Source organism: Diplotaxodon limnothrissa, linkage group LG16 (genome assembly GCF_057381915.1).
Source record: "Diplotaxodon limnothrissa isolate DT_005_m linkage group LG16, D_limnothrissa_male_GT1.1, whole genome shotgun sequence".
Classification (NCBI taxonomy): domain Eukaryota; kingdom Metazoa; phylum Chordata; class Actinopteri; order Cichliformes; family Cichlidae; genus Diplotaxodon; species Diplotaxodon limnothrissa.
Genome location: NC_140611.1, coordinates 33,446,453 through 33,471,661, shown reverse-complemented (window position 1 = coordinate 33,471,661; position 25,209 = coordinate 33,446,453). Strand labels below are relative to the sequence as shown.

The 25,209-nt window shown below is 41.4% G+C and overlaps 1 protein-coding gene across 1 annotated transcript in view; it reads right to left on the bottom strand.

Annotated features, from left to right (window-relative positions):
• Positions 1–3,944: 3,944 nt before the first annotated feature.
• The window catches only part of hecw2a (HECT, C2 and WW domain containing E3 ubiquitin protein ligase 2a), a 43,224-nt gene continuing 21,959 nt past the window's right edge, over positions 3,945–25,209 (bottom strand). The window contains exons 13-30 of the mRNA XM_085373693.1: positions 24,458–24,564; positions 24,003–24,127; positions 22,987–23,172; positions 22,766–22,900; positions 21,415–21,517; positions 21,231–21,327; positions 21,002–21,085; positions 20,480–20,562; positions 16,918–17,038; positions 15,132–15,245; positions 14,391–14,543; positions 11,854–11,952; positions 11,152–11,281; positions 10,922–11,068; positions 7,576–7,690; positions 5,889–5,974; positions 5,332–5,444; positions 3,945–4,154 (exon numbers count right to left, since the gene is read on the bottom strand). Of these exons, the coding sequence (XP_085229819.1) occupies positions 4,043–4,154; positions 5,332–5,444; positions 5,889–5,974; positions 7,576–7,690; positions 10,922–11,068; positions 11,152–11,281; positions 11,854–11,952; positions 14,391–14,543; positions 15,132–15,245; positions 16,918–17,038; positions 20,480–20,562; positions 21,002–21,085; positions 21,231–21,327; positions 21,415–21,517; positions 22,766–22,900; positions 22,987–23,172; positions 24,003–24,127; positions 24,458–24,564 (2,110 nt within the window). The 3' untranslated portion in view covers positions 3,945–4,042. The remainder of the gene's footprint in view (positions 4,155–5,331; positions 5,445–5,888; positions 5,975–7,575; positions 7,691–10,921; positions 11,069–11,151; positions 11,282–11,853; positions 11,953–14,390; positions 14,544–15,131; positions 15,246–16,917; positions 17,039–20,479; positions 20,563–21,001; positions 21,086–21,230; positions 21,328–21,414; positions 21,518–22,765; positions 22,901–22,986; positions 23,173–24,002; positions 24,128–24,457; positions 24,565–25,209) is intronic.

The window sequence follows — 25,209 nt, the reverse complement described above, 5'->3', positions numbered from 1 at the left end:
AGAGGGTCATCAACATGGCCCAAAAAATCATTGGACATCCTCTTCCCTCCCTGAAGGACCTGTACAGCACTCGCTGTCTCAAGAGGGCACGCAGCATCCTACGGGACTGCACACACCCAGGACACCGGGTGTTTAAGCTGCTGCCGTCTGGCAGGAGGTTCAGGCTGCTGAGGTCCCGAACAAATAGACTCAAGGACAGCTTTTACAACAGGGCAATAGCCCTGATCAATGTAAATAGCTGACCTGACTGGATACCTCCCTGGACTTTTTAGGGGGAGGTAACAATGTTTAAAACGATAACAATAATATTTATATTTATAACAAGGTGCAATAATAATTAATGTGCAATAATAACAGTGTGCAATACAAATACACTTATTCTTCTTTTTTATACTAAGTTAATATACTGTGTTGTGTTGTTTGTTACGTTGTGATGTGTCATATCGTGTCGTGTTGTGTTATATGTAGTGCCGACGTAGGACAGTTTTTTCCAATTTCATTGTACTACTGTACTATGTATGACTGTGCAATGACAATAAAGAGTTATCTTATCTTATCTTATATTAGATAACTTTAGTAAAAGATAAGTAAGATCGTGAATCATTCATAAAAATTTTCCATTTGTTCTTTTATTACAATCATTGGAGTGAAATGGACACACACACACATACAGGAGCTTTGCATAGAGTGGAATTCTGAAAACTGGAGCCGGGTCCTGTCAGATGTACACAGAAAGACGAGCGGTGCAGCAGTCTTCATCTGCACCTGAAAAGCCTCAAATTGATGGTGAACCGAAACTGACCCAACCGGGTGAATATCCTAACGTGAAGCGTCGCTGCCCATGCCACAAATCTGCTCCTCAAGCAAACATGAGGTGATGCTCTGTGAGCCAGAAACAGCGGTGGGGAGGAGGGGGGAATGTGTGGTTGTTCGACTGAAATAGAGAGCAGGCCTAATGGTTGACTTTGCAAGCCCCAAACCTTTGGTACATCCGGTGCAAAATATATATATTTAAACACACAACAGGACAGACATACATATACATTTATATACAAAGAGACAAACAGGACTCCACACATGGTACACATACATGTGCTCTCACAAAATCAAAAGCAGCCCTATTGATCCATTACCTGTTCAGCAATGAACCATGACCATCAGCCTGTGACTGAGACAGGCAGACACGCACATGTGAAGTTTTCGAAGCATGCTGCCAAAATACTCGCTGTTCCACTGTCACGGAGAGAGCTAACAAACACCATCATCCTCCGCCTTGTTCCCACGAGCTAAAGGTACGACAGTGCCAGGTGAGCACAAGGGCGCACGCCTCAGGTGGAGCGCCACAACCGGAGCGCCACAACTGGAGTGGCACAATTTAACCAGCTCCCTCACCCCTTTGTCTGAATGTATAGCAATATCCTCATGCAAAAAAAGCTAGTAAGGACAGTGTGTTGCACTATTTCAGCATGCAATATCGAGCTATAACACAACGCCACCTAGGAGTTTCTACCAGGTCCAGCTCACGGAGCTGACCAGGAAGATCCTGCATGCATTATTAGGGCGGGGGTGGGCGAGAGGTGTGGGTAGGGAGGCGGGGCTCAGATACAAAAGTCTGCCCACACATGTCGCATCGCAGGTGGGGATCTCTACCACTATTCCAGCCCCTGTGGTCTAACTCCAACAGGACTCTGTACAGTAGGTGTAATCTTGCATGCACCCTGTAGAAAATGAGTTTGTGTGTGTGAGTGCACTCAATGTTCGATCACATGCTTCAGAGACAAAACTACTGTCTGGCATGGACTGTATGCAACAAGTTCTAAAGTACAAGGCCATCATCATCATCATAATCTACCCTGGTCAGGAAGCCACTCAGAGAGGACCAGACCACTGGTTGTTTGAGTTGAGTGGGACTTTGCTGCCCTCTGGTGTTGATATCTGATATTTTGTTTTAAAAACTGCAGCTCCTACAGTGAGACGCTTGGATCTGGTCACATGTTTGCAAAGAAATAAAACTTCATTCCCAAGAGGCACTAAAATAATCCCACCAATGCCTCATGGTACATCTAATAGCCATTCACTAGAGCGATGCATCAAAGCGGCCACTGCGTTGCTCAGGGGAGTTGGACCTCAGATGCTGCACATCTATGAAAGCAAAGGTTTATATGCAACTTAAAAGCACCATAATGCAATTAATTTAAACAATTTTCAAGCAGTTTAGTTTTCTAAAAATACCAGAAATTTATTTTTGATACTTAAAATGTGGATTTTTATTCCTAAATCCTTCTTTTACTTTAGCAGTAACAGTAGTAATTGCTATACATGATGTTTAAAATCGTGGATCTGCTTTTTGTGATGATTAGTTAAGTGTAAAATGTAAAAAGTGATGGGTATATGCCATTATTTTGACCTTCCACTGTCCTGTCAAAGTCTGAGTTGAACTGAGAGCTGCAAAGAAAACATTTTGTCTTCTCCTCACAACTGCACTCCATCAGTGACTTCTATTTTATCATTTTGGGGATCTTATTGGTCCAACCATGAAAAGTGTTACATGAGTGAAATATATATATATTTTTTAACGGCATAAAATTTGATATGATTGTAATTTTCTCCTCCTAATTACTGCATTGTGATGTTTTGCAGTGACTAATGTTAGTGCATGGCTAACAGACTGAGATGTCCTTCTGCATAAAAAATGATTTAAAAAGATAAATATTTAAGTTAAAACACTTTAAAATATGCATCCTTGGTAAATGAAAGAATATAGATGCGATAAACACAAATAAAGCCATTAAAAACCATAAAAATGAGCCCAATGATCAGTTTAATCAAGGAATTGGGTTATTTTTGAGGGTTGTTATCAGTAAAATGTTTTCCTCCCAGGAAATGTTACGACCTGTGACCTAGTTTGGCATTTCTTTCATTTGAGCCCTGATCCCCCGAGCAAGCTGGCAGCACCATAGATGCATCTCATGAGCCATCATTGCATTTATAAATCATCAGTGCTTAAACAAACCGAGTCACGCTTATGTTGAAACCTTTCAACTTCTGTTTCCTGCTCGAGGTTCATACATTCAGTCACTGGTTTGGTACATTCATCACTTTCACTGGCTGGGGAGGACTTTGTGTGTTATGTCAGAAAGTGCCTCTATTGCTCATGAGAAATGTGTTGTAAGACAGGAACCTTGCGCTTCTGTTGAAACCGTTCATGTGTCACATGTTTTTTTTTAATGTTTTTGGGCTGTGGTGTCGCAGTAACTGAAGGTAACAGTCCTGACCTCAAACCTGCCGTCATTACCACAATGTGTCACTGACGCTGCGCACAAGCACCGCCGATGACCTGCGACTCCATGTCCAGCTCATTTGGGGTTCTAAACTGTGAGAACAGGTGTGTTTTCAGTGTGTATTTGTGCACACCAGTGTGTCCCCTCTCTTCGAACAAGCAGCCAGCGTTCGGTTTAAAGACTAAAATGTCACTTCTTCCCGCGCCGATGAAGACTCTCGGGGAAAACACTGGTTTGCACTCATAATACAAAGACAATGCTTAAGTGTGTATTTGTGCAAAGGTGATTGGTGTGTCTTATAGTTCATATCACTGCAGCCCCGGAGCGGGACGGGCACAGTTTTGAGGTCCAGAGAAGGGAAAAGGAACTCAGTGGGTTTTTGGAGCAGCTGTCTCTGAGGAGGTGGAGGAGGAGGTGCTAGAAATCCAGTAACCAAGGCCATTAACTAAAGAGATAAAGCACACATGTGGCTCAGTGAACAAAGGTTACCATGAAAACAAGAAATTGTACTGTACAGCTTTTCAACCCGTCCTCCGATTCTCCGTCTTTTGTCCTGAAGCTGTCGGAGGTGGAGAATCAGAGCAAAGCCGGCGTGCCGAGTGATGTAAAGCCAGTCGGAAAAAACAGCAGCGTCATCCAGGGAGGGGAAGGGAGGGGGGTTTAGTTGCCTTTTGAGGATATTAGTTTTATTTTTAATGCCTCTAAGTGAGGAACACAGATTTCCAGATGGTTCTCTCTCCTGGGTGTCGGCCAATTTGAGGTTACTCCAAGCCGAACGTGCTCGTTTCCTCGACAGCGGTTACCAGCTTCTCGTAGAGCATGGAGAAGGACGGGTAGGGCGGGAGGTCCAGACGATTAAAGCAAGTGTGAGCCCTGTGGAAACACAGCGAGACCTTATGAAACAGATGATGAGATGAGTCATCTGTTAGATTTTTCTTCTGCTTTTGTTCCTGTCAAATAATACACCCAAAAAGAAAACTGCTGCACTTATACCCTACAGAGCTGCAGGTATGCTGCGTCTTTATTAGTCACTTGTATTTATAGAGAACATTTAGAAATAGCAATAGAGTTGACCTTAAGTGCTTTGCATTCAAAAAACATACAAAAAACCCCAACATTTAAATAATGAATTAAAACGCTGTGAATGAACGTCAAAATCAGAATATGATCTTTGATCAGAAACAGTATTGCTTTTTTTTTTTTTTTTTTTTTAAACTTCACTTAAAAAAATATATTTTTAACAATATTAATATTTTATTTGTCTTAGAAACAAACCAAAAAAAATGTATGTAAATTGTTATTATATAAAATGTGACATAAATTGATGGTTCTGTTTTTTTATGTTTGCATCTATGTTTTTTAACATTTGTAATGAGCCCCTAAACATTTATTTTTTGTTACATTTTCCATTTTTTTAGTCTAATGATGTCAGTATGTATGCAAAAGCCAGGGGAAAATAATAGAAAAAAACAAATAAAAATTAATTAATTAATATGATAAAAATAAAATAAAATAAATAAAAAGGCATTAAAAAGGTAGATAAATGTCATACGTATTATATCAAATTTGTATGATAATTAATTTGATATCCTATTATATCAAATTAAGAAAGAAGCGAATGAATACAGAAATATAAATTTGTCTTAAATTTTATGTCATTATTTTATGTATTTTCAGTGATTTAATGGCAGTTAAATTTTCTTTTAAGTTAAGTTTAAATTAAGTTTTCTTTTGAGTTATTTGTTTACTAGATATTTGTTTGAAATTGTCGGTTTTGGTCCCCCATAGAGAAACACATAAATAAATCCACTAAAATTCTTAAGTGTGTTTATGCCCTAAAATTGTGTCGTATCTCTCCCATCATATTTTACAAAAAAAGTAACAGAGGTGACGTATATGAAGCCTTAACAACCTAAACAGCCCGTTAAAGCCCTTATTCATACCTGTTTGATCAGCGTTCATATTTATGGACATTTTATTTTGAAAAGATTCACTCTACAATGTCTCTGCTATTATTCATTTTTGTATAGTCCCTAAAAGGTGAGGTTACCTGGGTAAGGAGGTGATTTTCCCCCACTTCTCCACGCAGAATCGGCGAGGTCCGTTACTTCCTCGTAGTGAGGCAAAGCCCTCATAGGGAATGCTGGAGGTGCCCGTCACAAACTGAGGAGAGAAGAGAGTCAAGAAAAGGATGAAATGTAGTCAGTGTTTAGGCCATAAAAAGTTTGGGTTATTTCACTTACTCTCAGGTTCTTTGTTTCAGTGTTAAATAAATCAGAAAACTGAATACACCTTGTTTAAATAAATGGGACATTCCTGCAGAATTAGAAACATATTAAAAAATGTAATTGCAGGCGGTGTCCACACGGGGGCATCCTGTGTGCATGCGCTCCCCCTCGTGCCCTACCTCAAATCAAATCAAAATCAAATCAAATCACTTTTATTGTCACATCACATGTGCAGGTACATTGGTACAGCACATGTGAGTGAAATTCTTGTGTGCGAGCTTCACAAGCAACAGAGTTGTGCAAAATACAATAATGTAAACAAGCAAAATACAAGAATGGCTACATCTGAAACTAATAAATATATGTACAATATATATACCTGCAGCAGCCTCAGCCTCTGCTCGTTGTTGAATCTTTCCACAGCCGCCCAGAACCAGCGAATCACTATGTGGTTGTCATGGTAACCTGTGGGGAGATAAGACAGCGATGGTGCATGAGTCAGACGAATAACAAATAATAAGGGCGTCCGTCCCCCTGTTCCTGAGGTTTGTGAGCTGGCTCTGCTTCTTAATGTTTGATGGACACAGCGGTTTGGTGCGTCTCAGTCGATTCGTCCATTAAAAGCGCCCTGACACTGAGTCATGGCCGATTGTCAGCTCGAGTTTTGTTCTGTCTCTCAGCTGCTGGCGCCTTTTCAACTTTGCTGGCCAGAACCCTAAAGAGCCTTTAAATGTGATGGCTTTGGACACCGGCACCTGCAGCCTGACTGTACACCGCATACGCTGTAATAACTCCAAAGGTTTGAAGCTTATTGCAGAGTAACATTAAGTGAAGTCCAGTACAGCTGTTACCCTGCAAATTTAATCACTTGTTCACAGGAGAATTATTATATATTGTGAAAAACAACTTGATTAATTTCAGGTAAGGCTTCAGTCTTTTCAGATTAATTAAAGGGGCTTTGTTCAGTTCATTTCAAACTTCAAATTTTTATTCTAGGGTAGCTTTGTATGGTTTTCTGTTCGAATTAATCCTTCCTTATCTTAAGTTGGGCACTGGTGCAGTCATATAAAGACCAAAACAAACTTCTTCCTCTTCAAAGTCAGTTGACGCTGAGGCCAGTCAGAGGCTTCAGCTATCGACCCCTCCCTGAGCCTGGTTCTTTGGAGGTTTCTTCCTATTAAAATTGAGGTTTTCCTTCCTACTGTCACTGGGGTCTGATCGTTCGGGTTTTCTCTAATATTTTCTAATATTGTAGGGTTGTTACCTTTCAACATAAAACCCTTTTAAGGTGGCTGTCTTGTATTTGTAAGGCGACAAGAGAGCAGCAGTGTACTGGTTGCTCACAGCGGAGCTAAATTAGCAACAAAGCATGAACAGTTTGGAGATATTATAAACTTGTTGATCACCAGCTTTTCTTTATGTGTTTGCAAAAGTTTTTCAGTACACTCACTATAACATAAAGGTCTGTCATGTGTCTGTGCCACTTAACTCATTTTATTCCATTTTCAAGCATAATTTCACTAATAAATATAATTTCTATGCATTTGCAAATGTTTATATATGTTTTTCAGTTTTTAAGCCGACACGGATGCCTACATACACATACAAGAATAATTCTCATGAATACAGCTAGTCTTGGATCAGTATTTGATATCTGTAGACACCCAAAGCCAGGGTGTCAGTATCAGAAACAAAATAGGTAGGACTGCTTGTGTCCCTCAAACAGTAGAAAGAAAAACTGAATTACAACCACCTTCATTTTAGGGGCTAGAGACATTTAAACAGATGCACCTATTTGAACTTTCTTCGGGGTGAAGATGGATTTTTTTTATGGTTTTTATTAGTAGTGTGTAGTCTTATTTCCTTGCATCTCCCCGAGTGTTAAAATCGCTGGACCAGTTGAGATGAATGAATGAGGAAATACTTCTCAGAGCAGAGGTTTAGTGGCTGTGGCACACTTGTGAATGAACATGTTGCAGGACCGGAGGCGGGGCATGCATTAGGCTAAGCTGTCAGTACGTTCCTCCACCTCCTTGCACCCAACCTCCACCCCCCCCCTTCCATACCTCCTCTGTACTCTGTGTTGTTCCTCCAGTCTGCCAGGTCAATCTCTGCGGTGCCTGCAATAACCAGCTCCAGCTCCCTGGCATCAAACACCGACACCAGCCGCACATCCACCACCTAACAAACCAAACCACACACACAAACATTGGTGAAAACACGGTACAGCCTATTTATTTATCTATCACAATTTATTTATCACAGTCCTCCCACCTACATCAGACTGCTGGCGGAAGATCCTTTTTGTGCAGTGACACATCACTGTGGGAAAAGTTTCCATCAGTTTGTTTACAGTAAATTCTGGATTTAGAAAAGCAGGGCGCACAAAGGCCTGGATGTCTGTCGACTTGCCAGGGGAGGGATTAAAGCAGCGGGTTTGTGCTTATACTGTTTATTTAAAAAAGGGGGGAAAAAAACTGACATAAAAAGACATTACAACCCACTCCTCATCACTCTGTCTTCTCTTTGTATGACAGCAGGCTATCAGATCTATTTTCCTGGAGTGTTAAAGGGACAGCTACATATTCTTCCTTTGGCCTGCAGCGCTGTTTATCCATCTAAATTGTTCTGCCGTTGACTGCCAAGTTTTGGAGACATCTGCCTTCTCTTGAATGTAATAAATGGTAGAAGTTACATTATGTTACCAAAAAAATCCATTTTAATAACTCAGCAGCTATGTTTCTGTCCAGAAATAATGACCTGGTTACTCAAAAAATAAAAAATAAAAGTCTACAAACTGTTGAGAGCAGCTTTGTGCAGGAACTATTTTCTTTCTTCTATCTACATCCGCCAAGCAAAAGAAGAGTGCAGCTATCTGATAATACAGCTCAGCCGAGGAGCAACTCCATTAATGTTTCATGTTCTGTCACGTTGTCAGTAGTCACACGGGGTGACCAGGTGGGCAGCATTTTTATCTCTCGTCTCCCTGTCCCACATTTTGATTGGCTCTGGTTCTGACCCTCTTCTTAAAGTCTCATTCATTAAAAGCTTTTAATGAAAGGCTGTCACGTTTGATCTCCGCAGGTTAACAAATCGCCTTCTGTCACTAGTGATCAGTGATCACAAAGACACAAAGCTATGCAGATTTTTGTAGAAAATGATCACAAATAAAAGGAAAAGTGGTCATAACATAGACCCCTTTCTTATTTTTATCTCCAGAAGCATGGAGCTGATGGATCCTCACTGAAACCCAAACAACTCTAGGCAAAAAAGCAGCAACAACAGTTTTAAAGGTATTTGAGGCATAAAGGAGAATACAAACATAGACTAAATTTCAGCACCTTTTCACACATTCAGAAGACATGCCCTTCATATGTTGAATGCCTCTCAGGATCAGTACACTTACTGTTTGTCCCACATTAAGTTTTTTGTTACCCAAGTAGCGCATCCACTTGTTATGGGTGGATTTTCTAAAGTAAATGTACAGCTGATGATTTCTGGAAAGAGACTTAATATTTATTGAAGCGGCCAGTGAGTGTTTACATAAAGTGCCTAATGTAATCTAACATAATCTAAGTACTCATTGTGCAGAATCATATTACTGGGGCATAACCAATGCAGAATTATATATGAGTTATATATGAGTAGGCTTATATTAAAAATCTACAAAATAAGAAGCAGTGGAGCCTTAAAAATACTTGGTCTGGAGTAAAAAGTACAAATACTGCATCCAAAATATAGTTGAGTAGAAGTAGAAAGTAGCAGAGTATAGAAATACTTGTGAGAAAAATATGTAAGTTACATTACACCAGTGCTGCTATCCATGCTCTCATATAATAATAAGATTAACAACACTCTGACAACCCCTCTAGATAAAACAGGCGAGATGGATAACTAAAACCTTAACACACCAGCACTTTAACTAGAAAGCATTCTCGGCTTTGTCAATATTTCAAAAGATTTTGAGTACAGGTTTAGCTGCCATTACTACACCACAACAGGTACCTCCAGGTAATCTTTTTCATTGAATTACTTTAATGCCCATAATGACAAGAGAGCTAACATCACAGACATGTAGTAAAGAGTTAGCACATCACAGTGTAGATCGCTTAAATGCTAACTTGTCATTTGCTCCTTTGGCATTATCGTGAGCATATCTAGCCCTTCAACTTGAAGCTGCATCATCGTGCACTACTGCAAATGCCAGATGTCCATTTGGGTTAGCACTGGTTCAAAAAGAAAGAGGATTTTCAGCCAGCTACTGCAATGACGCAGCCATACTGTGTCACCGGTATTGATCGATGGGGTTGATAATACCTATTATGTGCTATAAAGGAGAAAATTGTACTTATTGTTATTTTAACTGGGGCTCATGGCATCAATAAAGCACAAGCATTTTTCAAGTCAGTACTTAAAATTATGTTCAGGTACCAATAAAAACATTAAATCAGTCCCCTTGCTCATACGGGCCATCTAAAGTCTCGGTCGTGAGCACTTTAAGATAAAAAGAAGCCATTTCACATTTAAAATGGACCTTTTATGCTTTCCCTTATGTTATTCATATACATACATATACATGTTCTTAATCCCTGTGAACCAGAAGCTGAAAGTTAAAACAGAACTAAACACTCTTTTTTATTATTTTTGGATCTCTATGTTGTCACAAAAAGGGGATATCCTTATATGGGTAGTTTAGAGTGCAAAAGCTCCTCCCAGCTAATTCAAACATTCTGCATGCGAGGAGCAGCCAATCAGAAGAATGGGGAAGAGCTAAAACTGCTTCTTTTAGCCAGAAGATGAACTGATTGACCAAGCAAAGATGGAACTAAGCATGATAGATCCCCTTTTAATCACACAATTGTAGACTAAAAACAACAATATCTATACAGAAAATGGCCAAAAAAGCTGTAGATAAATTAATAATTAGTTTCTCTAATCAAATACAGATATAGATATGGCTGACCATCATAAACTAATAAGCTACCTTGAATGGTGTTTTGGTACTAGGGATGCAAGACTTGCTTTGTCCTCCCCCTACATCCTCAGACTCTCTGGCATCCCCCAGGGCTCAATCCTGGGTCCCATTTTTGTTCTTTATCTGTATGCTTCCACTCAGATAATCCATAAATATAATTTGAATTTCAACTGTTAAGCAGCTGACGAATCTTTAAATCTGATCCAGAAATTTTCAGGCCTATACCCTTGGAAATTTGTCCTCCCACATGAGGAATTCTCTGTACTTTTGTTGTGAAAGATGCCACACAAATAAAGTTGTATTTATTTATTTAGTTATGCATTTATTTGAGGCCTTTAGTTGGATTTTGGGGATGCCCCTAAAACCCCTTTGAGGATTTTAGCATTGTTTATCTTGTCTTTTTGACACCTCTAACATTTGTAACACCGGCACTGTACCTCGTAGAAGCCTCGGACCAGGCTCTCTGTCTGCTGGGCCACGCCTCTCTCGATGCGCCATTTGACCATTCGCTCAATATACTCCTTCTTGTTCTTTTCTGACACAGGGATGCCAGCCCCACCCGGCTTAAGCTCTCGCTCTGTGATCTGCAGAATTACAGAGGAATAACACATAAAATTTGCGGTCTGCTTTTCTTGTTCCAGGGCGCCACCACAGACTGAAGACGCACCTGTCCAAAGACCTCCTCATTCACAGTGAAGGTGAGGTCCAGCATGTCTTCGATGTCATTGTCCTTCATCCACTGCAGACTCTGATGGAACTCCTCATCCAGGAACTCCAGATCACTCAGGTCACAAGGGCTGCATGAATAAGGGTCACAGCGGGGTCAACAGGTGGGGATGACCTGCTCGTTAATCATCGTCAGCTGATTTTAACAAGTGAGGCTGAAGGTTAATCATACAAAGTATGGAGATGAAGCATAGGTATGTGTCAAATCTTTTGCTGATCTTTTGAATGCTTTTGCATAATTTTCATTCCTTGGTCATTCCACATGTTATTACTGTCAGGAAAATATGCACGTTCACTTGCTTTGTTGATTATACTAAGATCATTCAGCACTATATTGGACTGAACATATGACATTTCATTTGATAAATGCTTATCTCTGCACTAATGGTGATAAAGCTAAGAACAGATCGCTGCTGCCCGAGAGGTTAAGAACACATTTAATACAGCATCTGTCCTCATTGCAGACATTTGGCAGCGTTTCAGGTTGTTTGGACAAAGCTTAATAAGGGTGCTGCTCCTACTGACAGGAGAAGCAGACAGCTGCTGACTGACTGAAACATTCAAGGTCTTATTTGGTCAGGGAGGAAGTGCTGCTACCCTGAATGCTGACTTGCAATGAATGGAAGCAGGCTGAGGCACTTACATGCGAAGAAGCCCCTTATAGAAAGGACGGGTAAAAAAGGCATCCAGCAGGTACTGATGAACAAGGGCCAGCCCCAGGATGCGCCCGCTGAAGCGAAACCTGCATAAAACATGGAAAATATGTGTGAATACAGACAGCAGCAACATCAGGACCGCAGTGATCTCGCTTTCTTTCACACTGTCTAAACAACACAGGAACCAGATTCTACATCTTTTCCTGCGGATGCAAAAACATTGTGCCATAGTCTGCTGCACCTTCCACACATTATGTTCATGTTATGATATCTAAAACTCTCTTGATTGAGGACCCAACAAATAGAGACAACAAATAAGAATCTTAAAGATGGTTTGTGAGAACAAGATTGAAGTTGGCAGAACAAATCCCAACCACGAGGGAAGATAACAAACAATTTGGTATCTGCATCATATTTTAAAGATGCTTCTCGATTCTATCTGGTTGTGAAACTTCTATAACATCAGAAAATTGTCTTTGTTCTTTCAAACATAGGTTTAGCTTGATAATTGCCTCTAATCATGTACGATATAACAAACAACTTTCCCCAAAGAACAAAAACTGCAGTTCCTTTAACGGCCACTTGAGCCTGGCTCCAGCAGTGAGTCAGTCCCCATAGACTCCCATGTTAAAATGTCCAACTTTACAGCAAAAATAAACATGTTTACAGCCTGATACAAAAACAGTTTTGTTCTCTATAACCAATCCCCAACTTCATCACAGCTGCATGAGAGTTGATTTTTCCTCCTAACTCACTATCTGGATACTAGTAAAGCTTAAATCTAGGGATGTAACTGCTTTAAATATGGTGTCAATAACATGGCAATTCAAGAAGGTTCGGTGAGTGAAATTCTAGTAAAGATCCTTCTTCAAAAAAAGAAAAAAAACAAGAAACTCAGTGAGTCCATCCTACCTGACCACCAGGTGTACTTAAATAGAATTTCCGTGTATCTGTACTTTACTAGAGTATTTATTTTACTCCCCATATCTTTACATAAATATCTATAGTATCTACTGTCTTAGGTTTAATACATTTGAGGGAAGTATTTATCTCCCAGCCCTGCACGCCTTCAAACATCAAACACATTTGAAGCTAAATGGAGGAAACAATGACACATAAAAGAGAATCCTATCGGTGTATCTGTGCTTATCGGTTACAAAGAGATGAAAGAGCAAAAACCACATAACTTGTCCACCATTCATGGTGCTATACTCTGGGGTTAAAGTGGGCCAGAATGATCTGGATTGGTGGTCACAGCACTACAAATGATCTTAGGGTACCCCCACCTGCCATATCCCACTTCAACCCCTAACTGTGCTCATTTTCCTGTTTAGGTATTGAGGCAGAGCCACATTCTACAACGTATGTGACAGCAAATAGATCAAATTCTCTCGCTTTCTCTCTGCTCACATTCTGCATAGCAGTGTTCAAAATGAGTACATTCACTAGAATCAGATAGATAGATCTGATTCTAGTGAATGTACTCATTTTGAAATACACAAATATTGTGTATTTAGAAATACACAATATAATATCTCTGACACAGAGGAAGTACCGGCAGCACTGGTAGGTGCAGTTCTTTTATGTAATGGACCAGTGTTTTATTCTTCTGTTTCTTAGCACTAACTACCAAGTATCTGTGTCTGATACACTGAAAAAGATTACAGAGGCAGCTTGCTAAAAAAGCTAGTGAACATTACCTGATACTAAATATGGTCACTTCTGGCTCCAAAAAAAGTAACACGGCAGCAGCCAGCACACTGTTGTTGAAACCGGTGAGCGATATCATGGTGGCTGCATCCAGCTTTCACATAAACAGTATACCTTTATATATATATATTTAAGCCACATAAACCCTCCCTACACTCTTATACCTCATGGGGCGATCGTGGCTCAAGAGTTGGCAGTTTGTCTTGTAACCGGAAGGTTGCCGGTTCTCGGTCGTTGTGTCCTTGGGCAAGACACTTCACCTACTGGTGATGGCTAGACGGGTCGATGGCGCGATATGGCAGCCTTGCTTCTGTCAGTCTGCCCCAGGGCAGCTGTGGCTACAACTGTAGCCTGCCTCTATCAGTGAGTGAATGAATAGTGGAATTGTAAAGCACTTTGGGTGCCTTGAAAAGTGCTATATAAATGCAATCCATTATTATTATAAAACCTATTATAACCACTTAAAATCTAAAATAATAAAAAAAAATACCTACCGGTATAAGAAACAGAAACCTGTGATATAATGAAATTCCGGCAATATAAATTTACAGATAAATCTGCAATGTAGCAAGGAATACTATAGTCTGTGGTTCATGTTACTCAGACCTCCATCCATCCACAGCCACTGAGCAAAAAAACTGAGTTGTGACAGATTGCTGATCCAAATTTCCACACAGCTCTCCACAAATTGCTTCCATTTTGGGATCAGCATTCAGGACAGATAAAATTAACACCTTAGATTTAGCACAGGAGCACACACAGCAACAAACAAACAAACAGGCAGGCAGAGATCACAGGCTGACAGAAACCTCACCATTCATGGTGGTTGTCCACGAAGGCAGACATGGGGCTGATCTGGACGGTGTACGTGTCATTAGCTGAATATTCAAACAGCCCATAGTATGGGTTGAACAGCTCTCTAGAGACCAAGAAGAAAAACTCTCTGGAGGGTCCACTGTAGTCCAGCCTGCAACACACACACACAAAATGAGAGTACACATGCATATGAACCTTGATGACTTTGGCTGATGATTGGATCAGAGGAGGAACGCATTTAGTGTTTATGGGATTTTGCAGCCTCACAATCACGATACTTCTGCACTGGAAACAAGAGACGGGTACAGGCGTATAAAATGATTTGTTGTTAAATTTGGTGACATTTAATTTCCTGCTATTGACCTTTTTTTAAAGGGACACAATGTCTCCTTTGTTTTGTTTTATTTAAACTGACTATAAAAGCTTTATTAAGTTATTCTTCCGGTCCTAGATTCTCTCTCTCATGTACACAGTCAGCGCAGGTGAAACAATAACTGAAACATGAGGTCGATTTTCGGTTTTTGGCTGGTACGATGAAGGGCCTGTTCAGTTCATTTTTGCAATCCTGTATGCTGATGTTATAAACAATCATTCCTGCACTGTGGCGATGTGCGTTAAACATTATGCTTTGAAACTTGAGATGAGAACAGAAAACTCTACCCTGCATGAGGTGAGCAAACATCTCGTGTCATTAAGAACAGTAACGCCAATGAAATGGAGGTAAATGTGTTTCTCTGACCCGTCCTCGCCTACAAAGCTGACGTAAAGCTTGCTCCTCTGCAGGTCTTTACGGGAGTAGCACATGATCTGGTTAAAGGCGTCCTCCAGAAGGTGATCTCTGCGTATGATGAGCCTGGGGGTGCACACACACACACACACACACACACACACACACACACACACACACACACACACACACACACACACACACACACACACACGCACGCACGGTTATAGAAACAGAGCGCCAACTATAAACCACTACCGATGAAAACATACAATCATCTTTTGATTAAAATAGTCCGGACTGAAATACACTGCTGAAAATAAAACATTAAAGGAACACCTTTCAATCAGAGTATAGCATCAAGTCAGCTAAACTTCTGGGATACTGATATGGTCAGAGGGGGTGTTAATGAAATTAACAACAGGTGAACTAGAGGAGCATCAGTGAGACAACCCCCACAACACAAACGGTTTTACAGGTGGGGGCCACTGACATTTTTTCCTTCCTCATTCTTTTTGATTGTTTTTCCTCTAGTTTTGCATTTGGCTAGGTTCAATGTCACTACTGGTAGTGTGAGGTGATACCTGGACCCTAGTTGCACAGGTAGTCCAGCTCCTCCAGGATGGCACATCAATATTTTAGAGATATTTTATAAATCCAGAGGCGACAGAGACTTCGGAGTTTTGCCTCCTGAAATGTGGAACGAGTCAGGCAGTCTTCATTTGTTGCTGACTTTAAAACTCGTTTAAAAAGAGACATTTTCTCTTTGGCTTTTAATCCAGTGTTGTTATCTGTCTTAAACTCTTACCCTTCGTATGTGCCTGTACTATTTCAAATGTTCCCTAGGTTCTATGAATTAACTTATAGCTGATTAATTGCTTTATTCTTGTTCTCTCATTTCTTGTACAGCACTTCTGTCAGCTGTTATGTTAAAGTGATGATCAATACGTCATTACAGGCTCAAGAGCAGGAGGAGATCCCGGGAGATGGGCAGGTACTCTTGGAGAGCTGGACAGGCCCGTAGGAGGCTCAACACATCAGCAGGACCAGTATTTGCTCCTTTGTGCAGGAAGGAACAGGACGAGCACTGCCAGACACATGCTAGACGCACTGTATCCTGGGTTCTTCCTGGTGCATGACAAATGCCCTGACTGCAAGAGTATGCAGGCAGTTCCTGCGAGATGAAGGAATTGTTCTTCATCTCGCAGGAACTCCTCTTGAGCATTTTGTGTGAGTCCATCCAATGCCATGAGGCTTTGCCTCAGACTGACCAGGTGCTCAGTGATGTCCAGATCTGTTAGGAGATCCCCCAGGACACCAGTCGTCCTCTCATTAGGATTATGGGGGCATTAGAAACTACGAAGTACTATTTTTAGTTGGTGCAATTCAATTTCATCAGAATGGAATAGTATCACTTTTTCACTTTGATTTTTGGGGTTTCTTTATATTCAGCCCTCTATAAGTCAATCATTTTAATTTCCATCAAACGATGTGACATTCACGTATTACCCAGTCCATATCATTATTGATATCCAGCATGATTTTTTTCCTATTGAGGTCTGAGGTATGTTCATACTGTTCCTTTAATTTTTTTTTGAGCAGTGTATATGTAAAGCCTAAATTTAGGGTTATACCTAACGCTAAACCCGTGATGGTGTGCCTCCTGAAATTTAATTCGCCCTCCTACCGGTTTATGATTTTGAACAGAACATGCAGTTTTTATTCATAAATAACATTTTTTATTTTCATTTAGAAATCAGCATTCATTAATTCATCTTTTTGGAGCTTTTAGACCTACTTGACTTTCCCCGGTCCCTGTCCATAACCCTTTGTCTCCAGCTTTCGATAGAAGTTCCTCAGTTTGGCCTCAAAATCTCGTTTATAGGGAGCCGGGGCGCGGGCATTAGCTCTCTGGGTACCTGAGATGTAAATGACAGTAAAAAGCACAATGAATGCAAAGCAAGAGACAGAGCAAGAACAAAAAGAGGAGCACAGACATGTAAAGACAGATAAATGGATACAGGGAGACAGAAATAAAATTAAATCTGAATGTTCCCGAGCAGAAATTGAGTAAAGCTTGAGTGATTGTGTAGACAATCAGAAATAGCGCATGCAGGTTAATCCTGGATTGTTTTGGGGGGATTTTTTTTGTATCAGACTGTTAAAGCTTTTATTAATTTTAGAGCAAATACACATCTCAGTGATCAGAGCTCAGCTCAGCATAAAGAGGTGAAAAGAAAAACACTAATAACAGCGCTGCAAAGAAAATGTTTGTTTTGAACCAAGTCTGACAAGGACGCATTCCAAAAAGCTTCTTTGAATAAAGTGTGCTGGATTTTTATCGAAACATTTCTCTTAAATGCATTGTTTCGAGAGGTGGTAAGTGCTTTGCAGCTTTTTGTGTTTTCTATCAGGGTGTGTGGCTCCCTTTATCTGTTCCTGTCTCCTTTCAGTGTCATCCTGCAGAGAATTATGACAAAATGCTGGAGCATAAGTCTGAAACTCTCAGCATCGACAGCATAGGGGGAGGATGTTTTAGCAACACCGGTGGGATGGCAGGAGAAGAAAAAGAGATGAACAGCCTGGTGGAGCTTTGGGATAAAATATATTCCAAATATGGAAGGTGGGTCAGCGCAGATAAAACCACACATAAAAACTAAAGCCTGAAAGTACCTTGGTGCTTTTATATCCGAACGTGGATCGAAACTGGAAGTCAAGGCCAAGAAAACCAAAACTACAGACACAGTTTCCAGATTGAAACCAGGATGAAGACTCATTCTCATCTTAATATTGAGGTTGGACAGCTGACTTTGTGTGGTGGGATTAATCTTAAAGGATGCTACTTTAATCCCAAATCATCAACACACAGTGTCCAGGCAGGAGAGTGAGCTCTGTGTTCAGCATCTGCAGCTCTTAACACAGATTTGTCTTGAAATCATCTCTCGCTTTCTTTCTCTGTCTCTTTTACTTTGAATAAGCAAGAACCTCAGAGGCAAATAAAGCCAATCAGAAGTCTCAAAAGTGCAGTTCCTCTAGTGGCCACTTGAGGCTGACTCTAAAGGTGAGTCAGTCCACAGACTCCCATTTAAAAAAAGTCAAGTTTAAAGCACAAATAAACATGTTTACAGCCTTCCCAAAAATCCGAGGCATTCTTTACAAATATTATGGGATCACAAGATCAGCAGGTTTTCTAGGTAATGGTGAAAGAAGACATGAGACTAAAATCTCCCGGACTGGACGTTAGACCAACAGATATCCAGACTCAGAAGTGTTGTTACACTTTAGCAACGTCACAGTTACATCATTGTTACTGCGCTGTTACAATGTAACAAGACAGAAGTTACAGAACAGTTACACTGCAGATACACCATAGCTGCGGGTAATTACACCATAGATACAACATAATTTTACTGCAATGACTACAACTGCACAGGAGCTACACCATAACATGTCAAAGTTACACTTGTGATGACACAGTAAATACACCATAAATATGCTGTAGTTACTCATCATTACTCATATAATTTAGGTATATTGTAGGGGTGCAACGATATTCGTATCGATATTGAACCGTTCGATACAGTGCTTTCGGTTCGGTACGCATATGTATCGAACAATACAACATTTGTAATTTCTTTTATCAACTTTCCTTCTGACGATGCTGTCTGTGTTGAGCGCTCAGTGAATCTGCGTTCGACTCCTCCGCCTAGGCTGCACTGTCGAGCGCAGATCCACTGAGCGCTCAACACAGACAGCATAGTCAGGAGGAAGAGCGCAGGGCAAGCTAGCGAGACAGAAGTTAAGCTCTCCTTGCAAGATGGACCTCCCCCACCCTCATTCAGATCTGGCGTTTGGAATTATTTTGGTTTTCATGTGACGTATGACCCTGAAGGTAAGCGAGTCATGGACTAAAGTAAAACAGTATGTTGGATGTGCCATGCAATGCTTAATTACATTGGTGTGAACTAGTGTGTTAGCGCAGTTAGCTCGTTAACGTGTTGGCCGTCTAGCCCCATGCACGGGGCGATCGGCGGTAGCTCGTTAACGGAGATTTGCCGTGTTGTGGCTTTAAGGTCATTTCAACGAGATTAACCTGAAAGCACTAGTGGGAACACAACGAATATGACTGCACATTTACGCCGACATCATCCTAGTGCAAAGACAAAAACAACAAGCATGCTACTAACTTTAGCCGAGTCATTTAGACAGCTGTTAGCACGTGATTCTCCTTATGCTGCTGAGAATATAGCCCAGAAGAAGCGGATAGTATAGCTTTTATTTTGGAAAGAGACATTTCTCTGTAATAAACTCTCTTTTCCAAAGATGAGTGATTCCTCAATCAGATACAGGGCTTGCAAAATCGCTAGCCCGACGTCCCGGAGCTAGCGATCTTTCCAGTCGGGCTACAAAAATCTCTCTGCCCTGCCCGTTGGGCTATTGTAGGAAAAATATATGTCAGTGCTTTTGCATTCTTTCAGAAATGTAGCTGGGTAATTATGTCATTGGCATCGGTGAGCCACTGTCAATATGTGACATATTGAAGTCGCGTTTGAATTTGCGCTTGTTTTTTTGCTTTCACTTTGCAATCATGCGAACTGTGTATAGAGAGCGACAGCACTGATCTGTGAGTGATGATAATTTGTGCACCAATTCCTCTGACATCGTCTTATTAATCGTTAGCTTACTATGCAAACATGACAAGTGAAATCTCCCGCAGCAAGCTTAAACATGTGAGAGGTTGATCGCGCAGAGAATCGCTCAGCTTATGTGAGTCCGTGTGTAAAAGTAGCAGTATATATATTTTAGTTCTGCTGAGCCAAATAAGACAGGTCGGGGTGAAGAAGTGACAGCCAAAGAAAAGCTTACCACAAAACGGAGAAGTTATGACAAATCAGACTATAAGGCAAAAAGAAAGTGCAGCTTTATGGTTTCATGGACAAAAGAATTTCTGTGGCTGCAATATGACGAGCTAAATAACCAGGGGTGCACATAAGTGGTCCGCAGGTGCGCATTCGCTGTCAAAATAAAAAACGCGCACAAGGGTTAGGGTTAAATTTAAAAACTGTACTTTTGAGTTAAAATATATATTTATAATTTTAATAAATGACAAATTAAAAAGGCATGAACATTTTTTTGTATCGAAAAAATATCGAACCGTGACACCAAAGTATCGAACCGAACCGAACCGTGAATTTTGTGTATCGTTGCACCCCTAGTATATTGATTATAAACCGTTAAAAAAGTTTATTATGTAAGACAGCATATACACGAACATTTTCATTTTACAGTTTTTATTATATAAAAGTGAGAATTTAATAAATGCTGGGCTGATGCAGACAAGGAGTGAGACAGAGACTCACCGGGGGAGCTCTGTGGAGAGGAGAGGCAGTAACCTGGGTGGAGTAATGGCGGTACATATGACATCACCTCCTCCTCAAATAAGCTGAAGATGAGAGAGAGAGAGAGAGAGAGAGAGAAAGAGATACACACACACACACACACACACACACAGAGAACACTGTCAGACAGCACAAAGGAAACGATACGCCTTCAGGCAGCGTTAGTCCTCACACACACACACACACACACACACACACACACACACACACACACACACACACACACGGTAGCAGGAATGCAATATTGCGGGTTGCTTATATATAAAATCAGGCAGGCTGCAAAGCCAGCCGCTTCACATGAGTCAGCACATAATTATGACTGTAAATACTACTTGTAGGTCAAATAATCATGTGTGATGTCCACAAATATTTTACTTCAGAGGCAAAAAGGTGACACAAGGTACCAATTTATGACATTTCATAAGTGGTGATCATTTTGACCAGCAGGCTCTGTCCCCACACAGACACACCTGCAGGACTTACCTCAGCAGTATGACGAGGTCAGCGTCACTGGAGAGGCGAGCCAAGCCGTTGACTCCCTCGCTGCGAATAAACTGCACTTTCTCCCTGCAAACACACACACACTTTAGGGGGCTAACCAGATGCAGTCCATCAAGATTAAAGGTTAAACGTGTTCAGTTTGACTGATGGCGATAATGGAGGCGCGGGAGGCCGGACTGAGACAGAGATGGAGACTGAGAGAGAGGCATACTTGAGCGAGTGGTTCCTGGCGAGCTCAGGCTGCCTTTCCTGCAGGATCTCAAATATATTGGGTTGCCGTAGAAACGCCACTATCTTGTCATTGTAGGCTGGAAGAAAAAGAGGAGAGAATCAGCATGTGTGATTTCACTTTATTCTTGCATCCACACGTGGAAGTGTAAGTCTGTCCGACTCACCCACAGGCACCACGTCGTGGTACTGACTCCGACTGGAGCCGCTGAAGGTGCTGGAGGGGCGGGGCAGGACGGGCGGGTTGGTTTGGCGAGAGTCATCCACCACCTGTGACAACAGTAAACACTACAGTTCAGGTCGCATCCTAGTTCTGGGACCGACCCACCAGTTGGGAACAACAGCAACTCAGCCACAAAGGGGTAGACCACATAAACCCACACAGCGGTTGCTGAGGGGCATAAAGCACTGAGGTTACCAACTTTCTGCCAAGTCAAACGCTACAGACCTCCAAGCTTCATATGGCCTTCAGATTAGCTCGTCTGCCTTGACATGTGCATAGAGGGCTTCATGGAAAAGGTTTTCATGGCTAAGGAGCTGCAGCCAAGCCTTACATTACCAAACACAAGTGTCAGATGCAATGCTGTAAAGCACGGTACCACTGGACTCTAGAGCATTGGAGACACGTTCTCTGTAGTGATGAACGCTTCTCTGTCTGGCAGTCTGATGGATGAGTCTTGGTTTGGTGGTTGCCAGGAGACGGTACTTGTCTGACTGCATTGTGTCAAGTGTAAAGTTTAGTAGAGGGGGGGAATATGGTGTGGGGACTGTGAGCCAGGACTTCTCATCCAACATCAGTGTCTGACCTCACAAATGTGCCTCTGGGAGAATGTCCAAAAATTCCCATAAGCCTTCCCTGAAGAGTTGAAGCTGTTACAGCCCGGCCGATATCACATTAGACGCACACATTTTCATGTGCATGTGTCAGAAGCAAACAGATGTATGCAAAATAGTCTAGACCTGGTGCAATGATGCTGGAGAGTTTGGAGCGTCTTAATACTGCAGATATAAACTGTGAGTTCACCCCATAAAAACAGCTAAACGTTATGACTGCACGTGTCACAGAGCATCATTTTAGATCCTCAGCATCCTTTACATGTTGAATTCCAGATGCTTCCATTTCAGATTTCTCCCCACAGGTAGCACTAATAGAGCGACACTCTCATTTATCATATCCACTTTTTATTTTAAACAAAGTCTAACCCAGGAAGTCATCTCATTTCTCTTTAATATTTTCTTCAGTTCAATTAGTCTACTGTCATTACAAGGAAAGTCACGAGCAGGCTCTCCTTTGTTTAACTACCTTACCTTGATATATTACTGTCACACAGTCCTGGCTCATGCCCTCGTCACCTCTCGTTTGAATTATTGTAATTATTGTAATTTTCTTTGGACCACCAAAACAGAAAACCCTGCAATCGTCTCCAAATGGGACAGAACTCCTCCAGGATGGCACATCAATATTTTAGAGATATTTTATAAATCCAGAGTGCTCTGCAGCAATGGCGAGTCTCTCACCTCCCCGGCACTGTGGCTGCGCTGGCGGCTCAGATGCTGGCGGTGGGCCAGCAGCCCGGTGGAGCGAGAACTCTGGAGGGGCAGCCGCGGGTCGATGAAGGTCGTGGAGCGACAGTTATGATCCACGAAGAAAGGCTGAGGGTTGAGGCGCACATAAACTAATCAGAAAATGTCACACGCAGCGCAGTGAAGGAGAAAACGGGCGTCATTGCGTGGCATACCTTCCCAGTGTGGTCGTGCTTCATCTCCCAGCCCCGGGGAAGCTCCAGCTGCTTATTGGAGAACATGTTGAGGAAGGTGACGAGGTCGCGGTTGTGCTGGTAGCGCTCGAAGAAGTGAGTGTCTCGACGCACCTTGCTGATCATGTGCTTCAGGCAGGTGTTGCTCGTAAACATGCGATAGGCACTCTGAGGGGAGGTCATCAGGAAGCGACAGGAGAACCAATGAGAGAAACAAGAGTGGGGTTATTTCAGTGGTATGATGCTATTTTCCTTTTTTATCTGAGACATACTGTTATTCAGGGTTTTTCCTACATGATTAGTGCAGTATCAGTACATCAGGTTTGAAAATAACAGTGTACATGGAGTTGAATGTGGAGTTTTCTAACAGCTCAAGCAGTTAAAAAGCAGAAGTTATAAAGATCTTTATGTTGTATAAGAGGAAGAAGAAACAGATTAAACTAACGTCAACACATCACATGGAGCTAAAGGGGGCAGACTATAAGAGTCTCAATATCCCTAATATTAGTGACTACCCTGACAGAGGTCCCTTATGACCCCAGCCAAATATGTCAATGTGCTGATGTGATATTTGGAGTTCTTTATAGATCCTGGCCCATTTCTTAAAATACTACACTTATAATTTCTTCTTTCTAATCACTTTATTGTGATGTTGTGCAGGGAAGTATGACTAACTGAATGAGAACAGAGTGTGCGTAATTCCCAACATCTCCACTCCAGATGTTTGCTCAGATTTAGTTTGAAGCATGGAAGAAAGAAAAGATGAAAAACAGCCTGACTCTGATGACCTCATTGTAACGTGTTGTTGATCACTTGTCACTGATGCTGGCATACATATACAGAAGAAAAGAAAACGATCTGTAACAAGTAACAGGTGACGATGTAATCTGTCAACTACTAGTTTCTGAAACTAGGATAGCTAAGCAGAAACATGAGCCTAAATGGTTTTTGGTGACCTTGCGTATGTTAGATCTGCTCTACAGGTGTGTTGGACTGACAGGGTTTGAATGCAGCACGGTGAAGAAGTCGGGGCTGCACAGGAACTTGGCGCTGGGCGACTGGAGCAGCAGGGAGAGACGCGAGCGGCCGCTGGAGTGCGCGACGCCGCTTTCTCGTCTGTATTCTGAAACAGAAACGACATCCAGTCAAAGCCCGAGACACCAACCAAACCGACCACAGCAGCTTATGTCAGGAAAACACGCTCTAATAGCACGTGCTGAGTTTAAAGACAGTTAGTAATCACACGTCTACAACTCTGCATGAGTGATATGACAAAGAAAGCTGCTCTTCTCACATCTCTTCATAACAAATAACAGTATCATGGCTACCAGTAGCAGTTCTGAGGATGAATCATCTTCCAGAGGTGACTCATTTAATTGCACAAATGTTTCCTCGTAAAATCTCTCGTCAATGAAACCTTTAATTACTGCATTTGTCTGTGAGATGAACTAACCAGAAATGGAGTGTGGCATCAGTTCGCTTTCAGGTTCAGGAACCAGGTCGACGGAGCTTTCCTCTGACCGATCGCTGTTGGTGATGGTCCTCCTGATGCTCTGATATCTGTCATCAAACAGTGACTTTAGCTTTTCAGTTGCTCCCCAAAGGAAGCAAAGACAATGAAGCATGCATAAGCTTTCTTCTTCTGAAAGTGTGAGAACTTCTGTTTATTCACAGGTACATTAGCTTAAAAACAGGCAGATTATAAAAAACAAAAACAAAGAGATATCTGCAGGTCTCACCAACATACACAGATTGGTCTCACTGTTTTATTTAGAACCCACTTTCTATTTAAAGATAGGAACCCTTGGCTTAATCAAGGATTTGCACCACTTCACACCACTGGACACTTCCAGATGCTTCAGGTTACCTGTTATCTGTTACCTCAAAGCTAAAAAGACCAAAACAGTGGACCGTCTGGAAAATATTTCTTTCATTAGGAAAATATGTTTCTGAAAACATCTGGATCTCTTTTACTTTAGATCAACAACAAGTGATTAAAAACGTCTGTGGGAGTTTCTAGAGACAGAAATCTGAAGCTTGGTCACCCATTAAACATCTACAAAGGTGTTCAAGGAGCTTTCAGGCCTTGGTTCAGTAGTTAACAGTGTCACATGTCAATCAGTGGCATCCTGTACTCTTACTGATAATTACTTGTATCACTCACCGCAATTTAAGAAGAGGTTAACTCAGGACCCACCCACTTTT